Raw genomic sequence first — 21,903 nt, forward strand, 5'->3', positions numbered from 1 at the left:
ACCACATGGTGGCGAGTGCTGCTGTTTATACACACTGAAGTTGGTGACAGGTACATCATCTTCTCCACTTTGGACTCACTGTTACTTCAAGCGCCGCATTTTGTGGACTTGTTAATCAAAGATGGTGTCAGGAACTTACCAGCGATGGACAGGCACGGCTGCATGCACACAGGCGTCGGCGCGTGTTTCCAGCGCGTTCGCGTACGCGTTCGCGTGCGTGTTCGTTTACGCGTTAGTGTGCACGTTCGTGTGGGCGTTCGTGTGCGCGCTCGTTTGCGTGGTCGTGAGTGGTGTGCGTGCGCTACTTGCCGCCACTGAACACTTAAAGGTTCTCCAAGTGCACTGGTGCGGCGCTGTTTCGTCTCAGCTCCTGTGTACCTGAATACCTGATCCTGAACCTGATTACCTGCTACCGCTACCGACCCGGCTTCACTTGACTTCTCTGCCTTCTCCAAACCCGACCCGGCCTGCCTGACCTCGCTACCTCTCCTGCCTGTGATTCCGTTGCCGACCTCTGCCAGTTCTACCGACTCCTCTTTTGTCTACTGTTACCACCTGTCTGCTTGCCTACTGACCTGGACCGTCTGACCCTGCTCCAGCCTGCTGCCTGTTCAGTCCTCGGCTTCTGTAGCTGCTACTTGCATTTCTCAGCCTTCTAGCAACCTCAAGTCGCTCAGCCTTCCAGAGGAATCTCTGCTCTGCTATCAGTCCCAGCGGCCCTATCCAGCAGGCACTCCTACCCACTGTGCTCTCGAGACCGCTGTTCCCATTCCAGCGGCTCCTGAACCAGCGTTGTAAGAGAGGTCTCCTCCTACAAGTCGGGCTTCAACACCAGGACCCTAACAGTACGAAACAGCCATGACTGAGCCCGCAGGAGAGACCTCTCCCATGAAGGAGATCTGCACGCATCTGGCGGCCCTTACCCAAGCTGTAAAATCGCTGCAGGATGGTTACGCCAGACTTGAAGGACAGGTCCAGAACCTTACTGATACTGGTCACGCGGCTTCTGCTCCATCCCCCACACCAGTACAGCCTGTCGCTTCACCATCCGTTGTCATGCTTCCACCTGAGCCAAGGGTGCCCATCCCAGAGAGGTTCTCTGGGGATCGAACCAAATTTCGGGCTTTTTGGAACGCCTGTCAGCTCTATTTTGCCCTACAACCACGGACTTTCTCCCTGGAAGCCACTAAAGTAGGATTTGTAATCTCCCTCTTACAAGGAGAACCCCAGACCTGGGCCCATCGTTTACTCGAAGGAGATTCAGTCTCGACCTTCTCTCTGCAATCCTTTTTTGAGGCCATGGCTCAGCTTTATGAGGACCCCCAAAGGACTGCCACAGCTGAATCTGCCCTGTTTGCGCTCCAGCAGGGCCGCAGACCGGCCGAAGACTATGTCACGGACTTTCGACGCTGGAGCGCAGACACGGAATGGAATGATGCGGCTTTGAGGCATCAATTCCGCATGGGGTTATCCGAGGGGCTTAAGGATGAACTTGCTCGAGTCGGCATACCAGAAACCCTGGAGGCCCTGATCTCCTTGGCCATCCAGATTGACCGTCGTCTCCGGGAGCGAAGATCAGAGCGCTCCGCCCAGCAAGCCCGCCCAGTTTGGATGACAGCGAAAGCCCCAATGCCTGCTTCCCGTTATTTACCTCCGCCCAGCTCTATTCCGCCCTGCACGGCTCCTGACACCTCTGAGCCCATGCAATTGGGACTAATGCGCCCTGCTTTACTCCCAGAAGAACGTGCACGTCGCCGGCAGCAGAATCTCTGCCTCTACTGTGGTGGTTCAGGTCACTATGTCTTTAACTGCCCTGTCAAGACAAGTAAGTGTCTATCTTCTGCCTCTACCAGTCTCTCTGCATTGTCTGCCAATTCAACCCACCTTGCTGTTCCTCTTTTACTACAGCTCCAAGGAAGGACGGTGACAGTCAACGCTATCATTGACTCCGGAGCGTGCAGCTGCTTTATTGATTCCTTCTTTGCGGGCCAACAGGGCATCCCGTTACAAGACAAGGCTCATGGACTTTCAGTTTTCCTGGCTGATGGATCTAGCATCAGTTCTGGGAAGGTAACTCAAGAGACTCTTCCCCTGCCTGTCATCATCTCCTCTCAGCATAAGGAATTCTTGACCCTTGATGTAATCTCCTCTCCAATGTTTCCGATCATTCTGGGCATACCCTGGCTCCAAGCCCATAACCCCTACATCAATTGGGTTACTAGAGAAGTCACGTTTCCTTCTCCCTACTGTCTGAAGCACTGCCTAACGGACTCCACCAAGCCTTCTGCCACCCTTTTATGTGTAGACTCTGATCAAGACCTACTTCAGACTGTACCCAAGCACTACCTCGAGTTTATTGATGTCTTTAGTAAGAAAGGAGCAGACACTCTACCTCCTCACCACCCCTATGATTGTCCGATTGAACTACTCCCTGGGGCCGAGATTCCTTTCGGACGCATTTTTCCTCTATCAGAAAAAGAGCAGGGGGCACTTAAGACCTACTTGGACGAGAACCTAGAGAAGGGGTTCATTCGCCCTTCAACTTCCCCAGCAGGAGCCGGAATTTTCTTCGTCACTAAAAAAGATCAGACCCTCCGACCGTGTGTGGACTATAGGAAGTTAAACAAGATTACGGTAAAGAACCGCTACCCCTTACCTTTGATACCCGAACTCTTCCAGAGACTGAGGTCCGCTACCATATTCACTAAGCTTGACCTAAGAGGAGCGTATAACCTAGTTCGCATTCAGGCTGGGCATGAATGGAAGACAGCCTTCCGGACCCGATTCGGGCATTATGAATACTTGGTAATGCCCTTCGGGCTCTGCAACGCCCCGGCCACGTTCCAACACCTAATTAACGACGTATTCAGAGATTTTCTTGATGTGTTCGTGATTGTCTACCTGGACGACATCTTAATATTTTCCAGTTCTCTCGATCAGCATCGGGAACATGTCCGCAAGGTCCTAAACCGTCTTCGTCAACATCGACTTTACGCAAAGGCTGAGAAATGCGAATTTGAGTTACGGAGCATCCGATTCTTGGAACTAGTGATCTCCCCAACGGGCATCAAGATGGATCCCCAGAAAGTGTCTGCTGTGTTAGACTGGCCAGCGCCTCTGGATAAGAAGGGCGTACAACGCTTCATCGGCTTCGCAAACTTTTATAGAAAATTCATAAGAGGCTTTTTAGCTATAATTGCGCCCATCACGCAACTAACCAAACAAAACTCCCGCTTCTGCTGGACTCGGGAGGCCCAGAGTGCCTTTGAAGAACTTAAAAGACTTTTCACGTCTGCCCCAATTCTCAGTCATCCGGACCCGTCTCTACCCTTCATTCTCGAGGTAGACGCTTCTAAAGTGGCTGTAGGAGCAGTCATCTCCCAACGTCGAGGCAACAAGGACCTAATGCACCCCGTGGGGTTCTTCTCTAGGAAACTCTCTTCCGCAGAGAGGAATTATGACGTGGGCGACCGAGAACTGCTTGCTATTAAAGCTGCCTTGGAGGAGTGGAGATATCTATTGGAGGGCGCTGCTCATCTGGTACTAATATATACCGATCATAAGAACTTAGAGTACCTAAGGTCTGCCAAACGACTGAGACCCCGACAAGCCCGCTGGGCCCTGTTCTTCTCACGTTTCTCCTTTCATATAACGTACCGGCCCGGATCGAAGAACGTGAAACCGGATGTGCTGTCACGTATGTATGACAATCCAAAGGACTCTACTGTTCCTGATACCATCCTGTCTGCCGGAAATTTTTTACTCTTACAGTCAGACCTTCTCTCTTTGATCAAAGAAGCATCCTCTGACTCCTCAAAACCCCCCGGGATCACTTTAATGTCCAGGGATGGCTTGTTCTGGAGGGGAAGTCAAATCTTTGTCCCCAAGAATGTTCGAGTTAAAGTGTTGTCCCTTCTTCACGACCACCCGCTGGCAGGCCACTTTGGGGTCCGTAAGACCCTTGAGTTCGTACAACGCATGTTCTGGTGGCCCAATTTGAAGGACTTTTGCGAGAAGTACGTCAGCTCCTATCCTGTTTGTATTCAGAACAAAACGCCAAGAAATCGGGCTTGGGGACTGCTGAAACCCTTACCTGTGCCCGACAGACCCTGGAGAATGATTAGCATGGACTTCATTGTCGAGCTCCCATGTTCTGAGGGGTGCTCGACTATCTTTGTGGTTGTAGACCGGCTGTCCAAAATGGCCCATTTTTTACCCCTAAAAGGGACCCCATCTGCTGTGGAGACTGCACGCGTATTCATTAAGGAGATTGTGAGGTTACATGGAATTCCAGCAAATATAGTTTCCGACAGAGGAGTTCAGTTCACCTCACGTTTCTGGAGGGCCCTGTGTGAGATCCTGAAAATTGAGCTGGCCCTGTCCTCGGCCTATCATCCCCAAACTAACGGGCAGACAGAAAGGACCAACCAGACTCTTGAACAGTACATTAGGTGCTTCACATCGTTCGTACAGAATGACTGGGTGTCCCTGCTGCCCTTAGCAGAATTTGCCTACAACAATGCTTGTCATTCGGCCACCGGTCAGTCCCCTTTTTTCGCCAATTATGGCTTTCATTTAACTTTTCTGCCTGACTTTCTTTCAGAAACCTCAGTTCCAGCGGTCCAGGAGACAGTGGAGTTCCTCAGCCACAATAACCGGGTGTTGCAGGAGGCAGTGGCTAAAGCCCAGGCAGACAGCAAGAGAGCCTTTGACCGGAGAAGAAGAGGGGAACTGACCCTACAACCTGGCGACCAGGTATGGCTTTCTACCAATAACATTAAATTGGCTTGTCCTTCCAGGAAACTTGCACCTAAATTTATGGGACCATTTCCGGTAAAGAGGAAAATCAATGAAGTTTCCTATGAGCTAACCCTGCCCGAGTCGCTTAGGATTCACCCTGTGTTTCATGTGTCACTACTGAAACCTGCCGTCCCTGATCCTTTTCCTGATAGAGGAACTAGACCTCCAGAGCCCATCTTAGTGGGTGGAAACGAGGAGTATGAGGTGGAGGCCATCCTCGATTGCAGAAGAAGACAGGGACATATTCAGTTTTTGATTAAATGGAAGGGGTTTGGACCGGAAAACAATTCCTGGGAACCTGACAGCAATATCCATGCCAGGCGGTTAATTCGTGCATACTTATCTGCCCATCCAGAAAAGAGGGACTTGTTGGGCATCCGGAGGCTGCCCCTTGGGAGGGGGCAATGTCAGGAACTTACCAGCGATGGACAGGCACGGCTGCATGCACACAGGCGTCGGCGCGTGTTTCCAGCGCGTTCGCGTACGCGTTCGCGTGCGCGTTCGTTTACGCGTTAGTGTGCACATTCGTGTGGGCGTTCGTGTGCGCGCTCGTTTGCGTGGTCGTGAGTGGTGTGCATGCGCTACTTGCCGCCACTGAACACTTAAAGGTTCTCCAAGTGCGCTGGTGCGGCGCTGTTTCGTCTCAGCTCCTGTGTACCTGAATACCTGATCCTGAACCTGATTACCTGCTACCGCTACCGACCCGGCTTCGCTTGACTTCTCTGCCTTCTCCAAACCCGACCCGGCCTGCCTGACCTCGCTACCTCTCCTGCCTGTGATTCCATTGCCGACCTCTGCCAGTTCTACCGACTCCTCTTTTGTCTACTGTTACCACCTGTCTGCTTGCCTACTGACCCGGACCATCTGACCCTGCTCCAGCCTGCTGCCTGTTCAGTCCTCGGCTTCTGTAGCTGCTACTTGCATTTCTCAGCCTTCTAGCAACCTCAAGTCGCTCAGCCTTCCAGAGGAATCTCTGCTCTGCTATCAGTCCCAGCGGCCCTATCCAGCAGGCACTCCTACCCACTGTGCTCTCGAGACCGCTGTTCCCATTCCAGCGGCTCCTGAACCAGCGTTGTAAGAGAGGTCTCCTCCTACAAGTTGGGCTTCAACACCAGGACCCTAACAGATGGTATGCAAAGGCCAATAAGCCTGATAACATGTTGGCAAGGCGACTTCGCACCTTTGGTCAAAAACACTCTCCAATCATTTTGTGAACCAGACATAATGTTCTCACCAGTAATCTTATTTGGGTACTGGATAAATTTAAACACCATCTCACTTGCTTGTATGCTGCTTCCGCTCAGGCAACAGATCAGGATATAACCCATTTCTTAGAGGGTCTATCCCTTCAGAAACTTGCTCATAGAACACTTATGGACCACGCTATTTTGGATTAGTTGCAATCTTACAATGCATTGACTTATACCTAGGGGGAAAAAAACAGGTTCGGATGGCTATTCTGCACTTTTTTATAAAAAGTTTGCAACAGTCATTGCCCCTCACTTAACAAACACGTATAACACAGTACGAGATGCCGCTGCCTTTTCTCGCTCCCTCTTAATCGCCAACATTGTCATGATTCCCAAACAAGATAAAGATCCCCATACTTGGGTGAACTATCGCCCTATTTCCCTGATTAATATAGACCTAAAAATCCTCACAATGTTTTTGGCAAATAGACTTAACTCCTTTTTGACTCATCTCATTAAGAAAGACCAGGCAGGCTTTGTCCCAAAACATCAAGCAGGAGATGCCATCCACTGAGTCCTGCAATTGCTCCTCATAGCCAAAGGTCGATCCTTAGAAATGATGCTTTTGTCATTAGACATAACTTAGGTCTTTGACACTCTTTCTTGGCCTTATTTAACTACGGTCCTTCGCCACTATGGTTTTGGCCCCCTTTTTATGAAATGGGTGGCGGCCCTGAATAGTACACCCCAAGCTAAACTTAAATATCATGGGTTTGAGTCTTCAGTCTTTCAGATTTACAGGGGCACTAGACAAGGGTGCCTTCTCTCACCACTCCTGTTTATTCTGGCTATGGAACCCAAAGTGGAGGCAATTTGTAGTAATCCAGATGTGAAAGGTGTGGATGTTGCAGGATTCCCGCACAAATTTTTTTGTTAGCGGATGACACCTTGCTGTCATTGACAAACCTTCGTCTTTCTCTTCTGAACTTGATGAAAACTTTAGACACCTTTGCTCTGCTCTCTGGACTTCACGTTAATCCTGGCAAGTCCAAGGCGCTGTCGGTGTCCCTCGCATCACAGACTTAAGACACTCTACGACAGTCTTTCCTATTCCAGTGGCTTGATTCCCTACCGTACCTGGGGATGCATATAGCCCCAACCTTTGAGGGTCTAAATCAAGCTAACTTTGCCTCTTTGTTCAAAACCCGATATGACTTGCTGCTGTCTTGGAGCCACCTTCCGCTCTCTTGGTTTGGCAGAATCAACGCAGTTAGAATGACATAACTGCCTAAATTGTTGCATGCTTTCCGGGTCCTACCACTTGTCCCTCCCATGCTTGTCCCTCCCCATATACTTCAAATTCATCAACGTAAAATTTTAAGTTTCATCTAGGGTTCTTCCCGACCTAGAGTCAACAAACACATTTTGTTCACTTGTAGGATCAATGGAGGCCTTTCAGTTCCTAATCTTCAAGCTCATTATATTGCAGCCAATCTCGCTCCTATATCACACTTACATGTGACTTACCACTTACCATTATGGGCCACTATTGATATGGTGAACTCACATTTGATTCCCCTTTCTACTCTCCCGTGGTTTCCACCCACTTCCCGTCCAACAGGCATAAGCCCCTCTCTATCCAATACACTCCGCCTTTGGGACTCTATCAAATACTCGGCAGGCTTGATTTAACCTCATTTACTCCATTTACATCTATTACACTGCCCATTATTCCCCCGTGGTATGGAAATCCCAGGCCAGTTCAACTGGTGGGTGGAAAATGGGTTTTCAGATGCACACTCCTTACTAACCCCAACTAGGATCATGTAATTTGATGCGCTCCGCTCATCACATGAAATACCGTTACGAGAACACTTTCACTATTTACAGCTCCGTCATTATATCCAAAAATTTCTTAGGCCTCATCCAACACCTTACCTGCTTACGGCTTTCAAAAACATGTGCAGGGCTCGCCCACACTCCACAGGCATAATCTCTTGCATATATACATCAATTGTCTCCTCTAGGAAACCTCCACTGCACTCCTTCCAGCAACATTGGGAGTGTGAATTGGCAGTGGAATTGACACCGAAAGACTGGCAGATTATGCTTCAAGCTGCTTCAAAGTGCTCTAGAAATGTCACTACTTTAGAAAATGCATATAAAGGTCATATACCGCTGGTATTATACTCAAGCTCGGTTGGCCTGCATAATTCACCAATATCCATTGACTTGTTTCCGTGGATGCACCCAGCCAGGGACAATGGCTCATATATGGTGCTACTGCCCTAGGGCAACTAGACTTTGGATCCGGATTTGCACATTATTGCGTACATTGCTGCACTCCGATGTTAAGAGGAACCCCTGTGAAGCCCTTCTTTTTAAACCTACAAAAACATTATTGCGGACTGAACGCAAACTGGGAACGCATCTTTTTCTTGCAACAGCTCACTATAGTGAGGGCCTGGAAAAATCCTACTCTCAGCTTCAAAGCAGTTAAACATTGCATGAACAATGTTATAATCAATGAGTAATTAACGTCTATTCTGTCTGACTCTCAACCAATTTCTGCGTGTTTGGCAACTCCCTGGATATCCTATGCTCATTCTTCTCGTTTTGACCATACATTTCTGACATTATGACTTTATCAGTTGCATTGTCCTTTGAGACCATTCTTTTCCTCTTCACCCTTTCTTCTTCTTCTTTAACCTTCCTCACTTTCTTCTCTTTTTCTTTTTCTCTCTGTTCCTTTAACACCCTTCTACATGTATCGGGAGATATTCTTCATCCTATATACTCCTGTATAGCTCAGTTAACTGCCATTCCCCTGATTGAATGAGCGGGAGTGCACCGTAGATCATAGGTGTTCCCCGTGGCCTCTGAGGTCTGGCATCCCTCATTCTTCTTTTGGTTTTTGTTACTGCCGATAACTGTTCTCTCTCTTAGAAACACTTGAATATTGCACATATTCCAGGGATTGGTCTACATATCCTAAATCTTCCTCATTGTAACTGTCATTTATCTCAATGTATCCCAGAGCTAACTTCTGAATTATGTATGCTATGCACTCAGGATGATGGTTATGGACCGTTGGCTCTGTAAGTTTTTCTCTTGTTGTACTCTGTTAATAAAAACCTTTGCAAAAGAAAAAGGGACTGTCCCTTTTTTTAGACCAGATCCCTCTGTCCCTTCTGCAGTTTCAGTTGTCCCTCTTTTTTTGGTCTGATGTGTACAAAATGTACCATTTTACGACCAAAAGTGTTATGCTGCAGTAACATTTCCATCCGACCTCTACTACTTCAGTAGTTATTCTTAAAAGTCAATATAAAAATAGTGGTCAAAAGAGCACTTGCATGTTTTAGTCAATCCTTTTTGTATATTAAATCTTGGGACCATGGTAGGGACATGTCCTTTGCCTATATACTGTTTTCTAAAAGGTGTCCCTCTTTAACATTTTAGAAAGTTGGGAGGTATGCATTCATATCAGATAGATAGATAGGTAGATAGATAGGTAGATAGATAGGTAGATAGATAGATAGGTAGGTAGATAGATAGATAGATAGATAGATAGATAGATAGATAGATAGATAGATAGATAGATAGATAGATAGATGTAAGGGAGTGTTGGTACCTTTTTCTGATGGTAGCGCCCTCCCCTTAGATAAATAGTAGGTTACATGAAAGAGTGGGAGGAGTTCAGGCAAGGACTCCATAATTGGCCCCCAAGGCCTATTCTACAGACTAGAGCTGCACATTAATTGTTTAAAAATCACGTCAGTCTCGATTCAACCCCCCCCCCCCCCATCTCAATCCAACATTTCCACCATTCATGTAACAAGTGCAGAGCAGTTCTTCTGCTCACAGCTGTCAAAAATAAAAAAGGAGCCACTGAAAGACATAGAAATAAACTTTTTATCCTTCTGTTCTTTTAGAGATCAGAAGGGTGAACTTCAGTCTGCAAATGAAATCAGTTTAACCACTTAAAGACCAAGCCTTTTTCTGTGAAAAAATACACTTCAATGAATAAAAATAAAAGAAAAAATGAAACAGTAACGTTAGCCCTATAATTTGAAAGATGATTTTACGCCGATAATTGTGTGAGAATAGTGATCTTTATTCTAAGTAAAAAAAATTGTGATTCTTATTGTATCCAGGATTGTGCAGCTCTTCTATAGATATGTATTGCTTACAGTTATTAGTATTTCCCGGCTGGGGAATACATGAAGAGACCCTGGTGCCCCGGATAGAATGGAGTTGGGGGACAGACTTAGATGGCCTGAACTGGTAGTACTGACAACTCCTACCATATTGGTGAGAAGCTGTATTCCCTGACGATGTATATGCCCTGAAGTAGCTTACCTTGAAGTTGCAAAATAAGAGCTTTAAAGAATCTATTGGACACACCTCTTCTTGCTACAGTAGCCTGTGATGTGAATTATCGGGCATGGTACTCTACATGTACTGGTGAATGTATGGTATTTGACTTCCTCTGGTAGTGGTGACTAGTACTAATGTGAAATTAGGGCAGGAGGCCTGTTAGTGGTATCTGGGATGAAACATCATGCCCGTGTTCTTTTGGCCCTGTAGATCAAAAGATAGATAGATAGATATTGATTAGGTAGACAAAGTGTCAGGGAAATTGTGTGCATAATCGTATACAAAGATGTGCAAGAAGATGTGTACTTGCTAATAGGAATTCTTGAGTGACAGCTAGAGGTTCTGTAACATGCACGCATGCGCATAGGAATTTGCGAGTGACAACTAGACATTCCTGACTCACTAACGTATTCCACACACATGCGCATTTCCGTGAACGTGCATGAGTACTTGGCGCCCTCTTGCCTATTTAAACTGGCTCCATAGACCAGACGATTGCTGAGTGGTCATATGCTTCTACCATCTGTGACCTGATCCTGTGCTTGTTCCTTTATATACCCGGCCTGTTTGACTCTGCTTGTTCCTGGTTCTTGATACCTGATTGCTGACCCAGCTTGTGACCAGACTCTGCTTTCTACCTTCTCTGCTCACTTGATACTGACTCTGGCCTGCCCTGACTCCTCTCTGGATCCGATTCTGTACCTCCGCTGCTTGATCGTTACTGACTTCTGTCTGCCTGAACACCTGAGACCCAGGATTCACATGCTTTCCAGCTTGGCTGCCATCTGCTTTCCTGCACCTGCCGCTGTGTACCTGCATGTGATAGTCCACCAGTCTGTCCGCTGTTCCACAAACACATTGTGTGTAAGGATAAGATAACATTTCATGGCGGAAAAACAGTTTATTACAAAGGGTTCACATACATCTTCTTGCCACTGCAGGTTGTTCAAATGTCACATTTTGGTAGAGTAACTCTTCCTCTATAGTAACTCTTTTTTCATTGCAGGTAAAAATTGGATTCAACATGCTGTCATTCAGTTCTTGATGAAAAAGGGAGGCAGGCTGTCTGACATTCACAGAAGGCTACAGCATGTTTATGGAGATGACACCATTGACAGAAAGTCAGTGTCTGAAGTTTGAGTAGTCTGGAAGACTGCAGCATGCCAGCAATAATTCTTGCTTCTGTATTCTGCCAAAATCAGTACCCTACAAGGTTTGTTGTCACACTGCCACCCAGCTCTTGTAGGTTTCTTCTCATTGAGCACAACCATAATTGTTCTCTGCCCGTCATTGCCCTAAAGCTCTGTTCTCATTGGTGTTCTAGCCACGCTTCCAAATTTAGCATCACTTTCAACAACAGCTGCCAAAATCTGAGCAGAGAGCAGCAGAACCCTTCCTAAATGCAACATCCACTTCCCTCTTGCAGAACTGTTTAGGCTTTATATGTCTTGATTGATTATTGTTGAAAGTGGACTTGAACACAGATTTACTATGTTAAAGGGAACGTTTAAAAATATTAAGTTCCTGAGCTGCACCCTGAAAAATGTACATTCTGTCTGGAAATCTTCTTAAAAAATAACAGTGCAATTTCTGGTATCTGAGGGTGCCTAGTCACCCCTGTGCTTGCAGCTCTATAGCTGTACTCTATATCTGCAGTGCAAAATCTAAGGCACTGCTACTTCTAAATGTTAGTCTTAGCAGATTTGGGGTGAGATTTGGTGATGTGATACAAAGAATCACTTGCTATGAAGCTGCTGCCAGAGAATACAGCAGGTTCTTCAAGAGATGTGTTGCTATAAATAGGTTGGTGATTTTTTATAGCATAGATAAATGCGAATGGTTACATTTTAATTCCATGTGTTAGAAGATACGGCTCCCCCCTATTGATATGCAAATGCATCCGCTGGACTAGTTTAGCGTGTGTTTTAGCTCAGCACAGGAAGTCAGGCTACAGGATATGATGTAGCAGGAAATAGGGGGGGGGGGAAGACTTTGAATAGGCAATTCGCTCAAAGAAGAGTTGTTCTTACTTAACCACTTGCCGACCAGCTGCTGCAGTTTTACTGCGGCAGAATGGCACAGATGGGCCCCCCCAGAGCAGATGCAAGTGGCCAGCAGTTGTGATCACTGCCGGGCTCTCACGATCGCTGTTGACACACTGAGAACCGGGATCTTTCCGGTTCTCTGAGGGGAGAAGAGACTCAGGCCGCGTACACACGCGGGGACTTTGTCCGTCAAACAGTTTCAGCAAACAGTCCGCTCAAAATTAGCATGGACGGACATGGCCACACACGACGAATGAACAGTTTGCTGAAACCGTGCGCGATGACGTGAACGGCACGTACGACGGGACGAAAATACGACGTCCTATACACTGCATTATAACTTTCGGCGTGTAAATCCTTTCTGAGCATGCGCGGAACTTAGTTTGACGAACAAGCCTACACACGAGGGGACTGTTCGCTGAAACAAAGTTTCAGCGGACAGTTTTTCGGAATTTCCGAAAAACCTTGTTCAGCGGACTGTTCGCTGAAACTGTCCGCTGAAAGCCCACACACGGGCGGACTGTCCGCCGAAACACTGTTCAGCGGACAAAGTTGGCCGAACAGTCCCCGCGTGTGTACGCGGCCTAAGTGTCTGTTCATACAAAGTAGCGATCTGTAGCGATCTGTCATCTCCCCTAGACAGTCCCCTCCCCTTTAGTTAGAACATACATGAGGGAACAAAATTAACCCCTTAATCGCCCCCTAGTTTTAACCGCTTCCCTGCCAGTGACATTTTTTACAGTAATCAGTGCATTTTTATAGCAATGTCCCAAAAATGTGTCAAAAGTGTCCGATGTGTCCGCCATAATGTCGCAGTCCTGATAAAAATCGCAGATCACTGCCATTACTAGTAAAAAAATAAAATAAAAATGCCATAAAACCATCCCCTATTTTGTAGATGCTATAACTTTTGCGCGGACCAATCGATATATGCTTATTGTGATTTTTTTACCAAAAATATGTCGAAGAATACATATCGGCCTAAACTGAAGAAAAAAATTATTTTTTATATATTTTTGGGGGATAGTTATTATAGCAAAAAGTAAAAAATATAGATTTTTTTCAAAATTGTCGCTCTTTTTTTGTTTATAACAAAAATAAAAACTGCAGAGGTGATCAAATACCACCAAAAGAAAACTCTATTTGTGGGAAAAAAAGAATGTCAATTTTGTTTGGGTACAATGTCGCACGACCACACAATTGTCAGTTAAAGTGACGCAGTGCAGAATCGCAAAAAGTGCTCTGGTCAGGAAGGGGGTAAAATCTTCCGGGGCTGAAGCGGTTAAAAACAAAGATGACACAGTTGTTCTGGAGGCAGAAAAGGACAGAGTTGATCTGAGGACTTCAGGGGAAACAGATGTTTTGTGCTAGACTCAGACTAAGAAGCAAGGAGAAGATCCCATCACCAGGAAACCCAAATTAATTAGTTGATTAGTTTACTTATGCCTATCCAATACATGGTCCATGCTTATTAGTTGAGATAGATAGTTTGGGTATGTGTATATTGTATGTATATTTTGTTATACTTTACATGTAATGAATTGTTTTTCCTGCAGTTGTATGTGCATATTTTCTGTTTAGTAAAAGCATTTATACACTACAGAGTTGTAATAGCTTTAATGGGTTTAACGCAAGACATCGGTGACATCGCTGGCTCCTGTGTCAGGTAAGTGACACATAATGGGCTACTATGCTATGCTTTACCTTTGAAGGGAGACAAAGAGGAAATAAACCCATCAGGGTTTACTTCCTCTTTAAAAGATACAAGCAAACCAATTGGGGGCTCGTCCGGGATTTCTGCTAAATCTCAACTGCAGCATATCTGTTTTCTGTTGCTTCTGCTAGGAAATATTATGCATACACTGTTTAGGAAGAGTAAGGCTGCAAAAGTGTCTTGTGTCCAGGAGGAGGTGTCCCCCCTGTTCTAACTGGGTTAGAGACAATAAGTGGATGTCTGTTGCAAGGAAGCTTGTTAGGTATGCTTCTCCTTTGATTTGCTAATGTTTTTCCCATATCATGCTATAAAAATCAAGAGGTGGAACGTGTTGCTATAGCTATATTTTTATTGTGATTTTTTTTATAGATCAGATATGTGAATGGTAAGACTTTTTAGTTAAATGTGTTGTGTTTGGAAGATAAGGGTCCCTTTATGGATATACAAATGAACCAGTTGGACTGCTCCATGAGCCCAATACAGGAAATTATGCACAGTAAGTGAGGGGAGGGGGGCACAAGCCATGTGCTTGAGGAACAATAGACACAGTTGTCCTGGAGACAGAGGAGAAAATAACTGATCTGAGGACTTTGGAGAAGCAAGAAGCAATCTGGAAGGTCATGGATCCTAGAAGATGACTCCATCATAAAGAAAGTTAAGTAACTGTTTAGTTTATGCCTATAATATACATTGTACATGCTTTTTTGCTAGGAAAGTAGTCAGCTTGTGAAGTTGTAGGAGCTGGGCCCCTCTAACCCTCTTGTTTTGAAATTTACTGTTGGTGTATTGTCTCCCTTTAAATTGTAAAGTGCTGCACAAACTGTTGGCGCTACATACATCCTGTATAATAATTATTTGTTATACTTTTCTTGCTATGAATTGAGTATACTGCAGTTGTATGTGCAGTGTTTTTCTGTTCAATAAAGCACATTAATACACTACAGAGTTTTAATTGCTTCCTTGAGTTTACCGCAAGAACCTTAGAAGACACAAGCAAATCAAGAGAGGAGCCACGCTCAAAGACAGATTATTATTGTGTGTGACTCTGGGTGTGGTTGCCACCATCCTTATTAACTATATCTAGAAAACCACTTTTGCTCTTATTAAGACTTTGAAGGTAACTTCTAACCAAAAAGTAAGATTAAAATGATAACATTTATTTTTGCAGTTGTTTGGAGTTTAAAAGGTTTGAATCACATAGACAGTATTACATCACATATTACATAGTATAAAATATTCTACAAAATTGGGTTACAAAATTAAGGAATGCAGTCTGAGTGGTATCCCCCACAGCTGATGATTAGCTTGCACGTATTGTATTACTGGTTGGCCCACTCAGTTTAGGGACTCCAACATGTTTCGAAATGTTTATACAAATTAACTTCTTCAGGGATGAGATACCATTCTGGAATATAAATGATATATTACTATTCACATATTACAATTTATACATAATATTCCAGTCATGATAGATGCTTTGAAAAAAACTTACATAGTTTGTAAGTTTGCAAAGAGCACAAGTCATTATGTTGCAAGCTGTTAAAGTATATAAAATAATAATAAATACCAATGTCTCCCATTAGATTTGTATGGTGTGATGTTGGTACTAGATTTATGGGGGAACATATACGGCCCACCACCCCTCAAGTTAGAATATTAGGCCCTGTACCATAAGGTCAAATGATCCCACATCTAACTCCTGGGGCTCAAATTAAATGTCCTATAAAGTCAGATATAAGTATCATATTACATATGCCTCTCTCTATTTGGAACATAATTAGAATAAATGATAGTATAAGATAATGATTATAAGTACAGTATATCCCACCATAGAGGAAGAGAGAGAGGGCAAAATAATAATATAGGAGGTAGTAGTAGAGGAACATTGATTAGATGCTCCAATGCTACTTACATAAAAGCATAAAATACTGTGGTTATGGCTTGGTTCCATCTGTTTTAGACATCCATCCTTCCAGGGCTTTATTTAAGCTGGAACTTGGTGGAACTCAGTTCCACCACCTCTAGCTCAGACCCTCTGCTCCCTACTCACCACCATCACTTTTAAACACAGACATCCGGTTTCTGTGTTTACAAGTGACAGCCTGGCTCCCAAAGGCTCCCACATATCTGATATCCTGAGCAGTTTCCACTGAGTGCAGGGTGGGGAAAAGGGAGATGCAGGTGTTCAGGGTGTAGTGTGGATGCCGATACCCCCACTGGATGATCTATCTGCAAGTGAGAAAGACGGGGGAACTACAGTGTGAGGGAAGGTTCTAGAGCCGGCTGGGTGCTTCAGCTTAACACAACAGCAAAAGGTGGGCATTTGGAAGATGGTGGAACTTTTAAAGAGGGAGGAGAATAAGGGGGTGGTGGGGGGATTGAATGCAGAGGTCAGAGCTGAAGAGGGGTGAAAGTGAGATGTGGATGGCGATGTAGAGGTAAGCAGCTATCAAAGAAGGCTGAGCTCTGCACTCTGTGTAGCTCACCCCTGAACTTTGCACTATGTAGGTAGTGTACCACCAAACTCTGCCCTCTGTACGTATTGCACTCTTGGTATTTAATGATCTTTAAGACCTGCCCATTGTGAAATTTGACCACATCCACTATTTGATGGAGGGTGTGTGTGTGTGTGGGGAAGAAGGGGATTTTGTGGGTCCTGGTTGAGTTCCTGCACCTATTTTCAGAGAAAAAAAGGCCTGCATCATTCAGTATGCCAGATAGATTGTGAGATCCTAATATAATGCCGTGTACACACGATTGGAAATTCAGACAGCAAAAGACTGATGAGAGCTTTTGGTCAGAAAATACTATCGTGTGTATGCTCCAAGATTGCGAGCATGTTCTAAATTTTTCTGTTGGAAAAAGTTCCTATCCGAAAATGCGTTAGTGTGTATACAATTTCGACATGCAAAAACTCACGCATGCTCAGATTCAACTACGAGATGGAAGCTATTGGCTACTGGCTACTGAACTTCCCTTTTCTAGTCCAGTCGTACGTGTTGTACGTCACTGCGTACTTGACGGTAGGAATTTGGTGTGACCGTGTGTATGCAAGACAGCTTGAGCGAAATCCCGTCGGGAAAACCATCAGAGCTTTTTCCGACCAAAATTCTGATCATGTGTACATGGCATAAGGGTGGTCATGAGAGTTTATATAGGAGCTACAATTAGGTTAATTAGCTGCAATATCCTGTCCCTCCCCTCCCAATAATCTGGGAGGGAGGGGATCTGGATCCCCATACACCCATTAACTGAATGGGAAGATGGTGTCCATTGCGAGGTCTCCAGTGTCCCTGTTACTGCACATGCGCTGCAGCGCCATGTCCAGCTCTAGTTAACGTAATTTCTGGGTACGGGAATGCATCACTTCTGGAGACCGGGCGATGCTGTCGACATGGTAGTAGGCCCACACTTATGGTCACAGGATTTGTGACCTCTCCAGTGGGCAGGAAAAAATCCTCACAGCTGCTCCAACCAACCAGCAGGATCACCCACTGTAGCCTGGATTGGAGCAACAAACTTATACACATTTTTTTTCAAAGCATCTATGATGGCTAAAATATTATGTATAAATTGTAATATGTGGATAGTAAAATGCCATTTATATTCCAGAATAGTGTCTAACCCTGAAGATGATGATTATTTTAAATATTTTGAAACGCGTTGGAGTCCCTAAGCTGAGGGGGCCAACTAGTAATTCAATAACTGCAAGCTAATCATCAGCTATGGGGGATACCATTCGGACCGCATTCCTTGATGTTGAAACCCAGTTTTGTACAATATTTTATGCTATGTAACATGTTATGTAATATATGTTATTCAAACCATTTAAACTGAAGAAATAAATGTTATCATATTAAATCATACTTTTTGGTTAGAAGTTTTAAGTCCTAATAAGAGCAATAGTGGTTTTCTAGCTACACACAAAGACAGATTGGGTTTCTTCTTTCTCAGTGAATTGCAAAGAAATACAGGTTTCCAAGTTTTAGGGCTTCATGCTCTGCAATGACTGGAGTAAAATGATAATTGGTCGTTTGCATGCATATTGCGGGGTTGAATCACCCTCCACTGTATTTTAAAAAGCCACAATGTTTTGTAGTTACATTTTTTCACTGTTGTCCTCAAGAAATCTAAAAAGCTAGAATGTATGTAACCCAAACATCCATGTATAATTTGAGGCCACGCGCTTGTCTATTAGAGGTATACACAATATTGATGGACATACATTTTTTACTAGGTAAGAATTGCATTACATACCCAGGGGTGGTCCATGTGTTATAAGTATGTCTGTGCCTTCTGGTATGAGGTTCCATTTATCTAGTAAGGACTGCCCCCGAGGAAGGTTAAATCCCCAGCCATAGAACCAAGGTTGCCTGCCAATGAGGAGAAAGCATCATCAATAAAAACACATTACTTTAGCTATATTACAAAAATAATGTGAAACTGTATTAAAACACTATTGTATAATTGAAGGGAGTACACTATATGAGCTTTTATTGTTTTTTTTTACATGACTTTCACATGTTTACTTACTTGCTGTTCCATATTTTAATCACCATATAGAATATACAGATTTGTAGATTCTTTTTCAGTTGGCTATGGTCAGCATCCTTGCTGAATGACTGCTGAGAAAAAACTCAGTAAGCCATATAGTGTATTGTTCTCAGTTACTTTGAGCTGACAGACAAATTTAAACAGAGAGAGAACAGTGAAGTGCAATCACTGTGCAGGAAGATAAGTGAGCATTTATAACGACCTTCATCCCTTCCTCGTTCATAGAGAAATTATTATTTCGAGGAATGTATAGTGTTTTAGTGTTTTAGTTTGCATTTATAATTTTAATATAATTAAAGCATGGCTTGTTTTGTTGTGGTTGCATAAACATCAGAAATATGCCAGCAGGTGGTATGCGCAGGGCCGGATTAACATAGGGGCTATTGGAGCTGCAGCTCCAGGCCCCTTTCTCAAGATAGGCCCATTTGCCCAAAAAAAAAAAAAAAAAAAAAAAAGATTGACTTCGAGGATTGTAGCTCGGCGATCAGGAGTCACAGAGACCCCAAATTTTGGGGGTAGGTAGCTAAATACACACTCCAGCACTGGTTAAAATATGGGGCTTCTATCATTTATGGTTCCAGAGATACGGGGCTCCTTGCATAGTCTGTCAGAAGCTACATGCAGAGCGGCCAGTTTAAATACAAGCTGGAACACTCTGCAGCAGACTGAGAGGATGAACTCACAGTGCTTATAATAATTATTTTTATATTACTTATGATAATTAACCCCTTGCCACCCAGGCCCATTCTGAGACTTCTCTCCTACATGTAAAAATCATCATTGTTTATGCTAGAAAATTACTCAGAACCCCCAAGCATTATATATTGTTTTAACAGACACCCTATGGAATAAAATGGTGGTCTTTGCAACTTTTTATGTTACACAATATTCGCGCAGCAATTTTTCAAACTTTTTTTTGGAAAGAAACTGTCTCATTCATAAAAAAAAACAATAAAGTTACTAAGTTACTATACTAAGCGGTGCTTTTCATTTTTTTTACAGGTTACATGTTTAGGGTTACAGAGGAGGTCTAGTGCTAGAATTATTGCTCTCGTTCTAACGATGGTGGCGTATGTAACCTGTGTGTATCTGGCTCTGATACTAACCAGTGCCTACCCAGGGACTGACTAGTATCTCTCCCCAGCCTGTCCCCACACACCCTCTCACCTGCTGACCTGTGAATGGGGCAATCACTCCCGCAGTGTTATTGTGTTCTGCCAGTGAATACAATGATTAGTGTTGCTAACTATAGCTGGCAGCACTGATTGTTTTGGGGAAAACCTGACAGGCTGGTTGTACTCAAGTCGGTTAATAGGTTGACTTGTGTAAAACCAGCTAGCCCATACATAGATCGACTATGGCTGGTCTCTGCTTAAAGCGGTAGTAAACCCGCACATTGTTTTTTTTTTTTTAAACCTGCAAAGCAAAAGGCATAATGAGCTAGTATGCACCGCATACTAGCTCATTATGAAATACTTACCTTAGAACGAGGCCCCGACATCTGGCCCGATCCACGCCGAGGGAGCTGACATGCTCCCTCTGCGTTTCTTCCGGCTATCGCGGCTCCGGCGCTGTGAGTGGCCGGAGCCGCAATATCGTCACTCCTGCGCATGTGCGCGGGAGATTTCATTCCGGCCACCGGCCACTGCCGGATTTTCAGGCCGAGAATCCCCTTGTGCGCATGCGCCGATGCAGTCAGCGGCACATACCGAGGGGGATATCTCCTAAACCGTACAGGTTTAGGAGATATTTTTTTTACCTACAGGTAAGCCTTATTATAGGCTTTCCTGTAGGTAAAAGTTTAAAAATCGAGTATACAACCACTTTAATTGGTGTAATTTCAATCCATGTAAGGCCCTCTTAACCACTACACAGCCCCTAAACATCCTTCCACAAACCTTTAAATTTTTCCTTCCCAGATACTTCATCCTCCTCTCCTATACATAGTGCCCACTGTCATACTCTCCACACTTCTCTCCTATACATAGTGCCCACTGTTATACCTCCAACACTTCTCTCCTATACATAACGCCCGCTGTCATATCCTACACACTCCTCTCCTATACATAGTGCCCGCTGTCATACACTTCTCTCCTGTACATAGTGCCCACTGTCGTACCCTCCACACTCCTCTCCTATACATAGTGCCCACCGTCATACCCTCCACACTCCTCTCCTGTACATACTACTCACTGTCATACCCTCCACACTCCTCTCCTATACATAGTGCCCACTGTCATACCTCAAACACTTCTCTCCTATACATAGTGCCCACTGTCATACCCTCCACACTCCTCTCCTATACCTATATAAACAAGGAAAGCAGGGGGAGAGGTGACTAGCCTCAACTGGACTTTTAACGGTATCAAACATTAAATCGCATAGCAATCAAAAAAAGTTTTTTTTTTAAAACGAATTTTCTTAAAAATTTATTATACAAAAACATAAAAGATTTTGCTATAACAACACCATGAATACAGATATACATCCATACAATACGTAGAGATCTGGAAGAATAATTTGTGAACTCAGTCAATGTAGTATGATGCTCGACATGTTTCACTCGTAAGCGAGTTTCTTCAGGAGCTTAGAGTATCATTGACAAGAATAGTACAAATATATATTTACACAATAGATCAAATTAATCCCGTATTGTAAAAAATGGAGAGGCTCAGTGGAAGATAAAGGGATGGGCAAACCATCCGGACCATATATGCTTGCAGGGAGGTGCTTCAAAATAGCAGTTTAAATATATGCTGGTAGGATCAAGGTTAAAGAAACTGAACCCCCACATAGGGGTCAGGGGCTGCCATAGCTAGACCACAATTTCCAAAATGGGCAGGGGAGATGTCCGCCTAGCCGTTCTCATATAGGGTGAAATTGACTCAGTGTTATGCTGCGGCTTATCAAATCTAATTACACAGGTGTAACGAACTTGCACATACACAGTCCTCCACAGATCGTGATTTGTGGTTGATCTGTGGAGGACTGTGTATGTGCAAGTTCGTTACACCTGTGTAATTAGATTTGATAAGCCCCAGCTGTTTTAGCAAAATCTGTTATGTTTTTGTATAATACATTTCTAAGAAAATTTGTTTTAAAAAAAAACTTTTTTTGATTGCTATGCGATTTTTTTCATATGTAATGTTTGATACCGTTAAAAGTCCCGTTGAGGCTAGTCACCTCTCCCCCTGCTTTCCTTGTTTATATTGAATACTTGGGA

At 44.3% G+C, this 21,903-nt stretch overlaps 1 protein-coding gene across 2 annotated transcripts in view; it reads right to left on the bottom strand.

The window, feature by feature from the left end:
- Positions 1-21,903, bottom strand: part of MPPED1 (metallophosphoesterase domain containing 1) — a 183,024-nt gene that overhangs the window by 32,203 nt on the left and 128,918 nt on the right. For both annotated transcript variants that reach the window (XM_077469393.1, XM_077469392.1), the window contains exon 5: positions 18,384-18,499. In XM_077469393.1, the coding sequence (XP_077325519.1) occupies positions 18,384-18,499 (116 nt within the window). The remainder of the gene's footprint in view (positions 1-18,383; positions 18,500-21,903) is intronic.

The sequence above is a fragment of the Lithobates pipiens genome, unplaced genomic scaffold (genome assembly GCF_037356315.1).
Source record: "Lithobates pipiens isolate NorthernLeopardFrog02 unplaced genomic scaffold, aLitPip1_a1.2 Scaffold_8, whole genome shotgun sequence".
NCBI lineage: Eukaryota > Metazoa > Chordata > Amphibia > Anura > Ranidae > Lithobates > Lithobates pipiens.